The 16,720-nt window shown below is 35.0% G+C and overlaps 1 protein-coding gene across 1 annotated transcript; it reads left to right on the forward strand.

The window, feature by feature from the left end:
• The first annotated feature begins 266 nt into the window (after positions 1-266).
• On the forward strand, positions 267-16,485 carry MAP3K19 (mitogen-activated protein kinase kinase kinase 19). The gene is made up of 9 exons (XM_074910743.1): positions 267-392; positions 5,049-5,119; positions 5,677-5,761; positions 6,572-6,813; positions 7,459-7,502; positions 9,696-12,131; positions 13,431-13,580; positions 13,792-14,489; positions 16,015-16,485. Exons 2-9 carry the CDS (start codon positions 5,080-5,082, stop codon positions 16,079-16,081), a joined length of 3,762 nt encoding a protein of 1,253 aa, XP_074766844.1. The 5' UTR covers positions 267-392; positions 5,049-5,079; the 3' UTR covers positions 16,082-16,485.
• The last annotated feature ends 235 nt before the right edge of the window (positions 16,486-16,720 follow it).

Genomic DNA, 16,720 nt, shown 5'->3' on the forward strand with positions numbered 1-16,720 from the left:
CTGGGAGAGCTGTCTTGTGATTAGGACTTAAAATGCTACCCCTTGGTTCAACTGTGTTTGTCTTCCTAGGTCGTTACTGCTCTTTGAATTAAACTCCTCCAAGCAAAATGCCCCCCGGGAGGGGGGAGTTGCCTCGGCAACACCGTGTAAACTCAACAGCCTCGTGTAGCCGGAGCTGCCAGGAAAATTTGCCTGCACAAGAGTCTGCCTCAGGAATTACTACTACGTGCTCCGCACTAAGAAAAACACGCCAAAAATAAAATCAAAGTATATGTAATTACTGTTTGAATTCCTTGCTGTCCAGCAAAGGAAGACATCTGTGAGCTAAAAATGCTCTGAACCTACTCGTTGGGTTGCTGTGCCTCTTTTACACTTCACTACTGAAGCACCAGGTAAGATCTTGTTTATGCCGTTTTATAGAACCTTTTCAGTTATTATTTTGAAGGGGGTTTGTGTGTATCCCCCCCAAAAAATTTAGGTTTGGAGAAGTTCACCATGTAATATGACTCTTTACAGACTAATATAATGGGATAAACATTTTAATGGATTATCTGGTGTTTAACATAAGAACGAGAAACCAAGAGACTTCTATAGCTACTTTGGCACAGTTCATTGGATGACCTTGGTCATCAGCTATAGGTCATTCAGATTTCCTCTATCTGTTTCCTCTTCTGTAAACTAAGAATGACAGTACTGTCTGATGCCTGGCTGTTACATAGTTATAAAATAATGCACATTCCTCAGATAAAAAGTGTTATATAAAATAGTTATAAAAATTAATTTAATCTAGGGTAAATGCATGAGTCTCTTGGGAAGGCTGCTGTATGCTTCCAAGTAATTGTATTTTTTGCTGATAGAATCAGTAACGAAAGCCTAATTATCTTCCTGACTAGCAGTATTGAGTGACAACATGCTACTGAAACCAACAAAGGCCACATAGGCCTTTGATTTCCACTGACCTCTGTTGTAACTTTGAAATGGAACAGTTCTTTATGGACAGGCAGCTACATTGATTGTTACTTTCCATTTGTTACATACATCTTACAATTGGTAGTACTTTGATATGAGCTGGGTTTTCCCCCATACGTTAGTAGTACTACTGAGAACCCTGAGCTCAGCTGCAGATGAAAAAAAAAAAAAAAAAAAAAAAAGGTATTTATGCATAAATTAAGAATAGGAATTTATGAGGTAACTCAAAATAAAACCCAAACAACCAAACCAAAACCATCGCTGGGGTAGTACCCAAGATTGCTGTTAGGAATAACTTGTAATAAAATTGATGAGTGTTGAAAAGGTTATGTACTATTAAGTGCGGAAGATGTATAAAACAGTATTTTATTCAGTTGAGTCAAGTAAGAACAAGCAATGCAGTAAAAATATGCATGTGAGGAAAGAAACAGAGAAAATAAAATTTTATAGAGAAATCAGCAACATAAGAGCCACTAGGTGCCCTATTTTTCATAGTTCTGCCTATCTTTGGATTTAATGAACATAAACATGATTTTCTAAAAAAAAACCCCTTCTTTTTAGCCTGCCATATAAATTAGGTTCTAAACCAGATTAATTTGGTAACATGTATGTGGTGGTTATATAATATTTTTGTGTGAGGGGAGAATGTATTGAGCAAATTAAACTGAAGATGCAAATGCAAGAAAATGGAAACTTTTTTTGAAAGATAATTGTTTTAAATGGACAGAATATGTATTTCTTACACAGCTGAATAGGAGAATCCACTGCCACGTTATATCAATTATGTCAGTACAACAGAACATTTCACCTGATTCAAGAAGGATTAAAATATTTATGCTGTGTAAAAAGTTAGACCCTGTTCAATAAAATTAGCAGCAATATACATATGTAAAAGATATAAATTGTCATATTACATACTTCTTGATTACCTAGTAGGAAAAAAATCCTTATAGGCATATTATTACATAATTTTCCATTATGGACTTCATAATATTCCTCTCTAACACCCAGAGTCATCCAGTGTAAGAATCTGACACTGTTATTTGTATATGTTTAAATGTATATTCATATTCATTCATGTACATTCACACACATGAGATATTTGACAATATCTTATTTATTTTATGTACAATAGCTTATGTATTTTATGGGGTTTTTAAAACTATAAGTTATTAAATTATAAAGACACTGGGAAACATTTTAATACAGATATTAACTAATATTCATATTTTCTTTTATTCATTTCAATTCACTGTCTTTACCTTATGTGTTCTTGTCACTTGAGAAACAGTTCATTATGTTTTTCAGAAAGAGCCCCAAATCCATCAAAACTATTAATTTAAATTAATTTTATTTTAAGAGTTATCTGTCTAGAATTTCAACTCTTCAAATCCTTTGATTCCACTCTTTCATGTCACTTTAAGAGTCTGCAATTTGTGATTGTTTATGCTACTATCTTCTTATGGTATTGTTATTCTTTGAGTTTAATTTTAGAAAAAAGGGTTGATGTTTTTGTAATCCTAAAACAGCTCACAGAACACTTAGTCACCATATTCAGGAATAGTGTTAACTGTAAACAGGATCAATATTGCCCACACATAGCTATATTAACCAGGAGGGTGACAGCTAGCTCCTTTCCCACAGCTATGGCTGATTAGTTGTGGGAAAGGTTTATTACAGTTTCCTAATTAAGGGTAAAGACTAGTAAAAGCATCTTTATCTGGAGAAAGCAATGTTTGGGCACAGCTTGTTCCCACTGTGGGAATTCAGTAATGCCTTAGAGATGATACAACATAGGGGGTAATAGTCATATGAAATAACATTAAAACTTAAAATCACCATGGTGGCATTTCCAATTTAAAATGTGGGGAGGGGGTTAATCTATTTTGATCTTTTCAGTGTTTTTCAACAACTGTCAGCTTTAATTTTTTTTACCAGAAGATACAATTTTCTTCAGAAAAAAACCCACCATTTAGATCAGCTACAGCTAGGAATACAGAGGCAGTAGACACAGAGTTTTAAATGAACAGTATAATTAATTCAAAATACATACTGTGTTTTACTTCTGAAGCAATCTCAAAAATAAATAAGCTCCTCTGAATTAATGTATTTAAACACTTTATACATTTAGATGATTAGCATGTTTTCTTTCTATGTTAAGATTTACAGAGCTCAGATAAGTTTGTAAGAGGATGCAAGCATCTGTGCTAGGTGTGAGAAAAGAATCTATGTGCTCTGCTTCACAGGCGTATGCTTTAAGATCTGAGCCATTGTGAAATCTCGGTCCCACTGAAGTCAGTAACGGAACTACCAGATGTCTGAGTTTCCCCAAGTATGTTTTTTTCTGCAGGAACTGTAGTATTAAATTCCACTGCCACTAAACTACTTTCATACAACCTGCATTGTAGACTATGACTTTGCTGCCAGTTTGGATGAGCACATAGCTATCTACTGTTACTTCTGCATAGAATTGTTAACATAAGGTGTAGAAAATAAGTGTCCAAAGAGAGAAATACTCGCTGTTTTAATTTTTTTAAAATGTTTGACTTTGCTGTTGTGGGCTTGTAAATCTCACTGAAAATCCTATTATGCTAAACTGCAAATACAAGGCATGAGTACTCACAATGAACATTATTCTTACTTCTGTTTCTGCCTGAATTTAGAAATACTGTAAAAGCATAACTTTGAATATGCAAGTGATTATTTATCAATGAGTTTATCTCTATATGGAATGTTTCAAGGTTGGAAAACTGATCTCTAAAGGTATCAAAGCGTTAGTTGGGAATCCTGATGGCAGTCTCTTTCAAGCCTCCCACACAGGCGTAGAGAGCTCATATACCCTCATAGAAGGCCAGCAGTGTACAGTGCCAGACTACAGATGGTACATGGATAGCTGTTATTCATTTCCTTGAGCTACTGTTGTGTCTCTCAACAACCAGGAGTTAAAATAGCTAATGTCTGTAATACTAATTCAATGTTTTAAAGAGTTTTGGGTTTATAAATTTAATACTTAAATAATATATTTTTCTAAACATACAGAGGTACTAAGGTGCTCAAAAAAGGTACGCTTATGGTTAAGAAAGTGTTTCTGACAATACAATAGTTTTAAGTAAGAAACAAAAGTATACTACCAGTAAGTTAATAGGCTAACTCTTGTCTCGACTAGTGACTCTTGGTTATGTCAAATTCAGTCAGATGCCTGGCACAGGTCACAGGAATTCAAAGGCAAAAATATAATGGCTAGTTATTTTTCGTGTAAGGTCTAAACATTTTAAACGCCTAAAAAATTTACCTTTGTGAATATTCTGAGAGAATATATTGCCATTTATATATTTATGAATTTATAATAGGTCTGAGATAAAGCATGAAATTTATACCTTGTTGCTGTCAATGACATTTTTGTTAATGTTTTCAGTCAAATCAGTCTGGATGCACTGGCTCTGTAGAGAAAAGTGCCCAGCTAAGTTTTGAACATATGTTTAAAACTAGACTGTATTATGGGCCAGTTATTTCTCAAGATACTTAAAAATTATTTACAAAGTAAATTACATAATTTTCTGAAATTTATAAAAATATTGCAGTTGACTTCCCATTTTTTTGGAATAAGCTATCAAAGAGATTTGTTGAGGCTGGAGAGTACAAGCTATTCTGTGCTGAGAAAGTTTTGGATGTTGAACCTCTTCAGCTGAGAGATAGTTTTGACCTAGTAGAGAAAGATACACATTTAATTCAGATTTGGTTTCTCAGTAATATGTTAAAAATGCAGTTATCTCCCAAATGTGAAGTGTTGATTTTCTGGTCCAACAGTGAGGATGATATCAGCAAAATAATACTGATAGCTTTCATGTCTTATTGAACATCGCATATGTTGAGTTTTTAGCAATAAAAACTGTCTGAACCATTTGGTTCTGTGTATTCGCAGGAGAGGACATTGGATGTTGTTAAATTATAACATTTTTAATAATTTCAAGTACTTTAAAAATATTTCTTTTGTCCTTCTTATGGCTCTGAAATAGTGAAATATAAAGTACTGCTTCGTACATGTGTATTGGAAATCAATTAATGAAACTTTTTTTCAGGTTTCTGGACCTTAATACATCTAAGGACAGTATGTCTGACAATGAACAAAATATGAGGAGAAACAAAGAAGGTAGTCTAATGAAAATTTATATGCATGAAGTGTAATGTGGAATTTGAAGAAGAAAAAGGACAATATTAACTGAAAATCTGGCTACTTGTCAAAACCAAGCAACCACAAAAAAATCTGACATCAAACTCAGAGTTATTTTCCACCTTTAAAAAGTTCTGAGATTTGTTTTGGTTTTAATAGTTTTCCTATTTTTAAATGTTCTACTTTTGCAGAGTTTCTGTCAATATTTTTCTTACATTTCTGTTCTACTGAAATAGGAGTTGTAAGTGGATTTTTTTTTTAGATGTTCTTTGCTTTTATAATACATTGAATTAATACACTTACCTAAATAACTAAAAAAATTCAGATTTATGCATTCACATTTCCAAAAATGTAACAGGAATTATGTATAGGTATCTTATACAAATGAAACATGAGCGCTTTTTTTTTTTTTTTCCTGAAAGTTACTTCCTGTATTTCTTTAAAATATTTTAATGTCCAAAAATAACTGCATTTGCATTGTGTTACTGGTCAGTGAATTATACTGCTTTTATGCAAATACTACTGTATTGTTGCAGGTTGTGGAAGTGGTGTTGCTCTTCAGAATGCAGATAAGCTAATGAAAGAAATGCATCAGCCACACAAAGCTCTAGGAGAAACCAGGTTAGTATTAATATTTAATTAGCAGTTGTGTATGAAAAAATGGAGACAAAGCAGGTAGTAGTCTATGAGTAAGAATCCTCAGTGCCAGATGTTAGATCCAGCTATATATGTTGTGTACTGTTTCTGTCTTCCCAACCTCAATTATTGGCCGCTGCTGGAGGCACAATATTGCACCGCAGGAACAAATTATTAGGTACAATATGAAAAAACATATGGTATATGGTTTTACGTCAGCATTTGACTTGTTAAAACCAGACAATTATTTTGCATGCAGCTTCAAGATTAACTTACGCTACCTTTCTGTACCTCTTTTTCAGCCACAGTATTTATTTTTTTCCATATTTGGATTTTTCGTTCTTCAGAAACTAGTTGGCAGAAATCTGAGGCTTGCTCACACAGCCTCTATTCTTTCAGGCAGGCCATAGCATATTTTATAAATAACAAAGGCACATCTGGTCTTCAGAATACTTCTGACATCCTTTCCTGATGATTCATAAAAAATACACACTGGAAGCAATCAGTTTTTGTCAAAAAGGTGAAGGTGGGCAATATGTTTTCCCATTCCTGCTGTTGCTCGGTTTACATTGTTTGTCATTCATTCTCCCTTGTAGTCAGTCTCTGGCATTGCAGTCGGATGCTTCCAATGAGAGCCACAATTTCCCAGATGGATGAAGAAAGAAAACATACTTTGGCATTCTTGGATCTTACAAACTTCTTGTTCACATTATTCTCCAGTCATATGATTATCTGAACTGAGTAGGCTTCTTCCACTTATTTTCACAGTTTTGTTTTTTTGGTTTTGCCTTTTAGCACAATACCACCAAAATCCAGACCATGGCCAGATCAACAAGTGGCATGTTTTCCACCTAAAAATCAGTTAGCATTACAGATGAGACATCACACTTCTTTACCTTTCTTCCTGAAGAAAAAGATCGTAGGGCATGGCTTTGACTTCAGCTTTCTGCTACAGGCCTCATGCCCAGAATCCAACGTTTCAATATCATTTATGGATTTAGATGCTTTTCAGATAATAAAAGCACAAATACAACAAAGTAAGTTCAATTTTTAAACTCACAACTTTATTTAAAAGTTATAAATTGATTATCAAATTAGATGGCAAAGCCTTAGAGGTCCTTTTACTTTAAACTTTGTGTTTATGTCTGTTTGACTTCTTCACGTAAAGTAGACTTCAGTCATGTTGACCCTCTTCTTTAATTATATGTGTGTCTGTATTTGCAGAATGAAGGAGATGAAGAAGCAATGACAGACCTCACCATTCCTGTTACTCTCTATAGTAAAACTGAGCCCACAAAACGCAAAGTAATTTTCTGTAGCTGGAGTGGGGCTATGATGGCATCCCTTTCACTTTTTTCCTCATACTGGCAATATTATTAGCCACATATTGAAAATAACAAGCATCTGAAATTGAGGAGAAATATTTGCTTAAATAATTAAAGTATTTGAAAATTATTGTATTTTATAGCTTTCTATAGAAAATGGAATTGAAAAGTTCAGTATTACAATTAAATTTCAACTTACAAACTTTTTCTGCGTAGCAGATTTATAGCAGTTCTGCAACAACACATCAGACAGATTCTTGGTCCCCAGAACCCTACAGTTTGAAATTAATTTATAAATGAAAAATTGTAGTCTGTTTAAGAACTCAAACTAACTTTTTTTTTTTTTTTTTTTTTAAGGGCTAAATATAACAACATTAAAAAACAGGAACAGGAGATCTGAGGTGAGATGGTATTATGTATAAAACTGAACACCGTTAGAAGTATTATATGCTTTCAAAATCTTTAAAATAGAAATACAGAAGTGTAAGTAGTTTCCTCTGTGTAGTGCTTGGGGTTTTTTTGATGAACATGAAATATTTTTATATATATTTTATATATGTGTATGTGTGTCAGCAAATCTTCAGATGTATATCAACAATTTGTCAGTAAGGTGTTACATCAGGGATTTTTGAGGATAAAGGGTTGGAAGCTCAAAAAGATATAAAAACTTTAAAAATAGAAATCCGTAAGTTAAAGTATGCACATGCTATATGTTAAACATGTTAGATGTCTAGTTTTGCCAAATTTATAATTACAACTTTCTTGTATTGAGTGGTAATTTAAATTTGAAGCTGAATTGAAGAACAGTCTTGAGATTAGATGCCTGCTGAAATTTATTGTGCTAGGAAACAGAAGTAAGATTTTAAGAAAAGACATACCTGACATGAAATGTTGTGATAAGTGTAAATAGGATTCCTGAAAAAACTTTTGTACTTATAAAAAAGCTAGCAATTTTACATGTATCAGTCCTTGACACACCATGAGCCTTAAAAGTTACAAAAAATCAAATATACTGTACTTAGAAAAAAGATAATTTAGTCTTTATAAATATTAATTAATAGCTCTTTGCACAAAAGACTTGACTAATTGAACCAGCTGTATACTTTAGTGCACCCACTACAGAATGCAACAGTGTTCATAGGAAAAAAATGAAGTATAGCAGTAATAGCAAGAGTTCTGACAGAAGATCATAAAAAGGGCTATGGAAAAAAAACATTTCAAATAGAGGGAAATGTGTGAGAAAAACAATTTAGCTGACCTGAGTGTGATTTAGTGCAGCTTTATTTCATGTCTTAGGCTCTGATGATTTGTAGAGGCATATAATCTGGGATAAACTGAGCATTCATATTAATGCCATGCAGGCTAGACAAAGCCTTCAGAACTGTAAATTTCAAACCATCACACATTGCTTTTCCTGGCACATTCAAACCTCAGTTTGCCTTGGAATGCAAGCCAAAATTTCCTGCAGATTGCAAACTGATGTTGAATATAGACATGCAAATGAGTACTCAGAGCATATGACTCTGTGATTGTTTCTATTGCATTCAATTGCATAAAAATATATGGTATATCCAAGCTTATTTTTTCTCCATTTCCTATAAAATAAAGAACAGAAATATTATTTTCAGAAAATTATTCTCACTGTTCATCTGAATAATCACAACAAAGTACTCAAATTCTCAGATCTGTACTCTTTCAAAGATATATGGTACTTTTGAACTAAAGGGATGGAAAAAGAAGGAGAAAGGGAGGAATAATAAAATACATCCCCCCCACACCAGCTTCTATGTTAGCTGCCATATAAAAATGCCCTTTGGGTAGCTATCTGTTTAACTTCACTCAAAGTGAAGTGCAGACTTTAAGTACTCTTCCAAAGTACTTAAAACTCTGTGAGCTAAATCTGTGGCCCATATAATATGGTTTATGGAATTTCATAAAACCACACTAAACATATGGAAAATCTGTATCCTTAGATTTATAATAATTCTTTTAAACCCTATAAATAATTTGTAAGAATTGTTTTCTCTAGGGATAAAAATAGCATTCTGTTATAATAGTCTACCTTTTGCTTTTTAAAAATAGCTTACACGAGATCTAGTTCCGTTGGGAATATAGTGTCAGCACACTTTGGAGGTTTACATAAAAAGACTTTATATACCAGTGTAAGCATGGCGTGCTCATTCAGTGAAAGAGCACAGCAAGAAAGAAACTTTGGCACATGAAGCCACTGACCAGCCTTTGAATTCCTTTAGCAAACATGCTACATGGCGTAAAACATAATTAATAACTGACAAGATTATTTGTATGTGTGGACAAAGCTTATTATTTTTAAATCATGGAGAATGACTTGTGCCTTATAGCAAAGGATCCCACTTTCTGTACCATGAAATACTTAGAAATAATTCTGGATGTGAGAAAATTGATGTATTTTCTTAGGGTTTTGATATTACACTTCCTATTAGGTTAAATCTGGGAATATATAAAAGAATAATTCTTTTCTGATTTATTTTCTTAGTCTGCTTGGTTCTTAGTGATTATACTTTACCTGTGTCTGTTGTGTAGTCCATTATTAATGTTTTTTATGGAAATTACAGTTTCATTTGCCACCAGTGACATTTCTGCCTGTAAGAACAATTCATCTTGCTCCTCTAGAGGATAATACTGTCAATGAAAATACCAACATCAGAAATATTCTGATTATGAACTCTATTGCTCAGCCTATAAAGACAGTTACTACATTTTATCAGTATCAGTTAGACAATCTATTAAAAAGGTACATTGAAAAGTCATCAGACCTAATTGTGGCTACTCTTTCTGCTAAGTTCACTCCAATGAAAGACCTGTGCTACTTCAGCATGACTAACTATTATAAGTACTCCAGCAACAAGAAAGAAGAAATTCAAAGCAATTTAAAATGGAGGGAAGCTACCAATACTGAAAAGAATGACCAGATGAAGTACCAGCTTTCAGTGGCTTGTAAGAACTTAGATCTCATGATCCAAGCCAGTTTTTATGATGATAGTCATCCCTACTTGAGCTCAAATAATACTCTGATAAACTGTGGAATATTTACAGCTCAGACAACAATTACAATGTCAAGCAACAGAGATGCCTCAAGAGCTGGCAATGAGGAAAGAAGAGCAGGGACTTGCTGTAGAACTGGTCTGGAAGCAGGAAATGCTCCAGAGATCATATGGGATTATAGACCACATGAAGATGCCGAGAGTGCAAACTTTGTGCTTGACAATCATGATTTAGATTCTTCCTGTAAAAATGAAGTGATAGAGGTTTACTCTGCCCTAGAAGATAATTCTGTAGCTGCAGTATTTGCCAGAGCAGAAGAGCAAGATCCTTCTGGAAAACAGACAGAAAACAGCATTTGTCTTTCTGAATTTGAAGTGGAAAAAGAAGCAATGTCAGAAGCAACTGCAAAAGATCAAAGTGAGCTTGTACCTGTTGTTCATGTTACGTTCTCTGAACAAGAACCATCTAGGGAACCACACATTTCTAAGCAACCTGCCACAAAAAAGAATGCCATTCGTAGCCTGCCTCCTCATGTTACTCAGAGCTTCAACATTCTTGCTCGCAAAGAAAATGACAAAAGTAAAATAAAGATAAATAGAAATAAATATGCATCAAAATCTAAAATGAGTAGCAAGAAAAAGATATCTGAAGACATAATTGTTTCTGATGAGAATTCCACAAAATGTAATGCCAAGTCTTTGGAACTGCCACATGTGGAATCTGAGACTTTCCTGAAACATCAGAAAAAAAACCCTCAAGCACACAAAGACCATTTTGCTCAGAGTGCTCAGAAACTTAAAAACCAAAATTTCTCCTCCAGCTGCAAAAATTCAGTCATCTTAAAGAAACCTGTTACTCCACTTCCTCTACTGCATGCACAGTCTGCTTCAGATTTTGTAGATCTGAAATACAGTGACATGTTCAAGAAAATAAATTCAAATGACAAAGGCCCAGGTATTTATGAAATGTTTGGAACTCCTGTCTATTCTCACATGCGTGAGCTTGATCAACATGAGAACAGATTTGATAGGGATGTTTGTTCTGCTCCATCTGGGAGATGCACTGCTAGCACCTGCAGACCTACCTGCAATAAAGGGAGAGAGAGCAGTCAGGTAAGAAATACTCAAAAGAGAACATATTCTAAGCCAAAAAGGACCATACCTGGCACTAAACAAAAGCAGAAAGGTTTAATTACAAAGGACAGAAGCACCAAGTTGAGTGACAGCAACACGGAGCAAAATAATGTAATAACTTCCAATTCAGATTTTCCAATAAACACTTCAAGGAGCATGACATTGTTTCATGAAGACACAGGTTGTCAGCTTATGTTTTTAGAAAAGCGTTCACAATCAACTAAGCAAAGTAAAGTTTTTTCAGATTCAAATTTATCAACTATTAAAGAAGTTTCTTTGGAACAGTCTTTATACAGTCAAGATATATCCAGCCATCAGAGAGCTGCTAACTGTAGCCAGAATCTTCTCCAGTTCAGTGATAAATACTACAGAGAATGTGTTACTCTAAGTAGCAGTCTACTAGCAACGGACCAGAACATTTGTGTACCCCAGTGCAAGGTGGATGTGGATGGCTGCAAAGGCCTGGAATCAGACCAGGTCTCTTTCGAGTCTATAAATAATTGTGAAGCATTGCCCTTTTCAGATAGACTGGAGTGTCAATCCCCTGCAAAAAAATTAAATCACAGTTGTGCTTACACACCTCAGAACAGTGGTTTGGCAAATGAATTGACTCAGCCTTTAGTGATTCAGACAAAAAATGTTACAAACCCCAGTTGCCAGACAAGTAAAAATATTTTGTCCTGGGCAGGTAATAAGGATGTGACTGATGAGTTGCTTTGTTGTCTGGCCAAAGAATTGCTAATGCTTGAAGAAAAAGACATCAACTCTTCAAAAACAAAAAAATCAGGTTCTAAAATGCAAAATACACATACTAAAGAACAAGAAAATACGATGAATGGAGCTGGAGCTATAGAAAATAGTCCTCTAGAGAAGGTAAAAGTAATTTCTTGTAACTTGCTAGCTCCTTTGACTGATGCTTCTACACAAGTTTGGATGAAAGATAGAAAATCTGTGCTTGTTAATGATCAAGTCCCTTTTCCTTGGGCCAGCTGCCCACTGATTCTTCCAGTTCTCATTTGAGGATACCCATGTTAGAGGCTGCATGTCAGGACAAAAGTCAGATGGTACTAAGGCATGACAGGAATAGCTATCGGGGTGGGTCAAGATACATTGAAAAATTGTAGTGAGTAAAAAGGAGAGGCTATTTTAACTGAAGAGCGTGTATAAAAAGGTACTGGGGCAAGGCAAAAGCTCTTGACATCTTGACATCTAAGGAATATGAAAAGATACCACAAATGGTTCTTGGATATCCAAAAGGGCAATTTCCTTGAATCTCTGAGTGCAACCAGATACTTTTCTTGGTATGAACTACAAGTATTGTCTTATCTGACAGACTTGGGGCTGTTTAATTAATGTTTAATCAAAACTTCAAGCTCAGGAGGCTTAGATTCTGGCTCCCAAGTCAGTTAAGAACCTGCACTACTAAGGCGCTTATCTACCTGTACTGCTTCCCCTTGGCCTTGTTAGCTTTTTGTCTATCTAAATTACAAATTTATAAGGAAATTTTTTTCAGTACATGCTGATACAATTCCTTATCCTTCTGCAGACACAGGTGCCAATTATACTTCCATTCTCATTCTCCTAGAGAGATCCATGGCTAGATGGAGTAATTATTACCATCTTTCAGAAGCAGTCTCTTCCTCCTGTGAAGTCATGTCCAAATTGTTTTCATCAGACTTGGGTTACATACGTTACCTAGAGCAAGGCAATAGTCATATTCACCCTTCAGCTTAGAAACTGTAGCTACGTGACAAAAATGTAGTAAGCAGGTGTATTTCCTGCTCTTTTAAGTGTTCCTTCTGTCTGCTTTGCTGTCTATGGAAAAGATGTCATGCTGTAATTTCCTGCTTATGCACTATTGTGATATATATTTGAAAATATTTATATAGTCTTACTTAGTATAACAATTGTATTGATGAGGTCGTCAATGAGCGTGTATATATATATATTTTAAATATATGAATTTTATAAAATACAATTTTAATAAATATATAATATAAAAATTATATTAAATATAGACATTCTATAAATATAATAATTTTAATAGACAAAAATCTATAGAGAAGAGTCATACCAGGTAAAAATTACTCCTTATAAAAAATGTAAGGATAATATGAAGCCTTTCTTTTCCTCCCTGCTTTCTCCCCACGCTGACCATCATCTTTCAAGCAGAGTTACAGTAAAGCCTTTTTGGTAACGAATGAAGAAAGTGACCTGCTAAACTTTGAGGAATCTACTAAACTACCAGGAAGCACTTTAACTAACAAAGATCCTATCATGTGGACCAGAGGTGAAGTCCTTGGAAAGGGAGCCTATGGCACAGTAAGTTAATGTCTGAATATCTGAAGAGATGTGCTGGTTGTCTTTGAGCTACGTCTTACCTTGTAACTGGCTGTTGTCCTATTGAGCAAACAAATGTTTTGGGTGATACAATGAGACATGAAACATGATGAACACAAAGATACTATTTAAAATAAGCAAATACTCAGTTTTATTTCATGTTTCATTTTAATAATTGCTAGTTTCATTGTAGGTATACTGCGGTCTGACAAGCCAGGGACAATTAATAGCTGTAAAACAGGTTGTTTTGGATACATCAGATCAACTCACTACAGAAAAGGAGTATCAGAAGTTTCATGAGGAAGTTGATCTTCTGAAGACATTGAAGCATGTCAATATTGTAACTTATTTAGGAACTAGTCTGGAAGACAACATTTTAAGCATTTTCATGGAGTTTGTTCCTGGTGGCTCACTTTCTAGTATTCTTAATCGTTTTGGTCCATTGCCAGAAATTGTCCTTTGTAAATATACAAAACAAATTCTACAAGGGGTTGCATATTTACATGACAATTGTGTGGTACATAGAGATATCAAAGGCAATAATGTTATGCTCATGCCAAATGGTATAGTAAAGCTAATTGACTTTGGCTGTGCCAGGCGTTTAGCTTGGGCAAGCCTCAGTGGCACACAGAGTGAGATGCTCAAGTCTGTGCATGGGACTCCATACTGGATGGCACCAGAAGTTATAAATGAATCTGGATATGGAAGAAAATCAGACATCTGGAGCATTGGCTGCACCGTATTTGAGATGGCAACAGGAAAACCGCCCCTGGCTTCCATGGATAGGATAGCAGCCATGTTCTATATTGGGGCCCACAGAGGACTGATGCCTTCCCTACCTGATCGATTCTCCAGCACAGCAGTGGATTTTGTGCATGCATGCTTAACCAGGTATGTAGATATTTAACTGAAAAGTGAAAGGAAAAATGCAAGTAGTTCATATCGTAGAGATTGCTGATGGGAGCTTAGGTTACCTCTTACACAGTACATATGACCCTATTGTAAATGCATGGGTTTTTCAACATTTTAGGAAAGCCTTTAAATAGTAGCATACATAAAAGAACTTCACGCTCTATAGCAATATAAAAAGCCCCTCACAAATTCTATTTTGTAGGCCTTATACTCATTATTTACTTTCCCTGTAATTTTCATGCAAAAACACGGCACCATTGAGTTTTAGACAAAATGTTTGACAAATTTCTTTGACGTGCCTTGCTGTTCCAACATCACATTGACTGAGTGCAGCCTATGTCAGGCAAGTTGTTTTGAGAACAATATTCTAAATGAAAGAGCTTTCACTTAATTATCTTCTGCAATAGAAAAATCTATTATCACTGCAGTTCAGGAAATTTGTTTGAAACAAAGTTCTCTATATAAAAAACCCAAAACTCTAGCATTCACCCATTATAAGAATTATTTTTGTGGTGTTTGTTTTAAGTATCAGCTTTGTCCTAGATGTTTAAATGGACTATCAATTTCAAGAGCTAAGTTCCTGACCTCTGTGGGTAGTGTTTATAAGATTAATAGCAGCCTTTTACATGTCTCTAAAGACCAGATTTGAGCGTTAGAGAGATGCATGTTATTTAGTGGGTATGGCAATGGTCTTGGAGGCAGAAAAACTGGTTTCTAACTCCTGGGTTAGAATTGTTCCTCTGGACCATGTAACAATAATCAGAAAAACTGTGAACTGTATATAATGATATTATATATACTTTGCCTCAGAGAGAACAGTGTCTAAAAAGTAGAAGGAATTGATAGGCAGAAGGAAACAGAGATGTAAAGCATTTACTTTTTCAAATGAAGTATTTACTTTTTCTAAAGTTAGGATGCATCTGTGGCAGCAAAGTTTTAATATACAATCTCATCATGTCCTAAATATAAACGTCTCCCTTATCCCATCTTCCCCATTAGTTTATTATTTAAAAAATCAGTGTCCTTTACTCCTTCCCCTGTTTTTTTCTCCAGATTGAGGGTTGAAAAAGTCCTTGGCTCTAGCAAGCCAATATTGTAATTACAGTACTGTAATTCCATATGGTGTCCTTAACATGCATGACATTGATTGGAGATGAAAGAACAGCCTGACTGACACAAGATCAAACAAATCATTGTCACCCTCCTTAAACAAATTTTGATGCATCTGAACCAGCCCCACTAGCAGAATTACTCAAAGTTTTGCAGGGAATTTAGAGGAATAAAGAATGATTTCTGTAATAATAAAATATTTGAGTTTTATAATTCATAAATTCCAACAGCCTCTTCCCATAAATCCTGCCTTTATCAAAAAGAACCAAAAATGAGTAACGACTGGAGAAATGAGGGGGGGGGGGGAAAGGCTAAGTTTGCATTTAGGTTTTACAGTTACATCACAGGCATGCATATTCATTTTATGTACTGATTTTTCAAATCCTCCATGCAGAGATCAGCATGAACGCCCTTCTGCTCTGCAGTTGCTGGAACATCCCTTTGTGAAAGGAAGACAGTGAATTTTTCAAAACTCTTGCCAGAGGAGTATGCATTTTCCACTTAAAAAATTTCCACTTGTGAGAAAAGATCAGAAGGAACTGGACTTAAAAGCAACAGTTGAAATTACTAGAGAGCAATTGTGTACAAGGAGTCTATTATCAGACAGCAGTATGATTAAAGTACCGTTTTTTGCAATGTCTGGGCTGACTGGAGCCAGCATTCCTTCACTGTGAACACAGGGCCACGTCTTGTTGTAGCTGGAGAGACTACAAGAGAAAAAAACACACATCACCATCACCAGTATGTGACAGGTAAGGTAAGTTGGAATGCCATTTTGTCTGTAAAAACCTCTGGAATGCATGTTATTGGCCAACAGTGTTGCAGATGCAGAAAGCACTATGAAAGCTCTGCAGGAAACTCTGCTAAAACTTGTAGATGAGCCATTAAGTGTGTCTGCGATGATCTCACAGGTACCCCAAACCATTTAACTATATTGGCATGAAACGTACTGAAGATTTTATTTAGCTAGATGGGCCCTTTAATTTTTAGCTGGTAAAAAAAAAGTTTGCATGCGTGTATCATTCCTTTGTTACCGAGGTACTGGATCACTATGAGATACTGTCATGCTAATGACAGGAGATACCCCGGTGTGCACATGT

The sequence above is a fragment of the Athene noctua genome, chromosome 7, assembly GCF_965140245.1.
Source record: "Athene noctua chromosome 7, bAthNoc1.hap1.1, whole genome shotgun sequence".
NCBI classification, from domain to species: domain Eukaryota; kingdom Metazoa; phylum Chordata; class Aves; order Strigiformes; family Strigidae; genus Athene; species Athene noctua.

What these genes read in the sequence shown, in the direction of transcription:
- MAP3K19 (XM_074910743.1), top strand. Translation starts at nt 5,080, where the DNA reads ATGTCTGACAATGAACAAAATATGAGGAGAAACAAAGAAG. An exon ending in TATGAGGAGAAACAAAGAAG is followed by an intron (nt 5,120 to 5,676) that starts GTAGTCTAATGA and finishes GTATTGTTGCAG; the next exon opens with GTTGTGGAAGTGGTGTTGCT. An exon ending in GAAAGGGAGCCTATGGCACA is followed by an intron (nt 13,581 to 13,791) that starts GTAAGTTAATGT and finishes GTTTCATTGTAG; the next exon opens with GTATACTGCGGTCTGACAAG.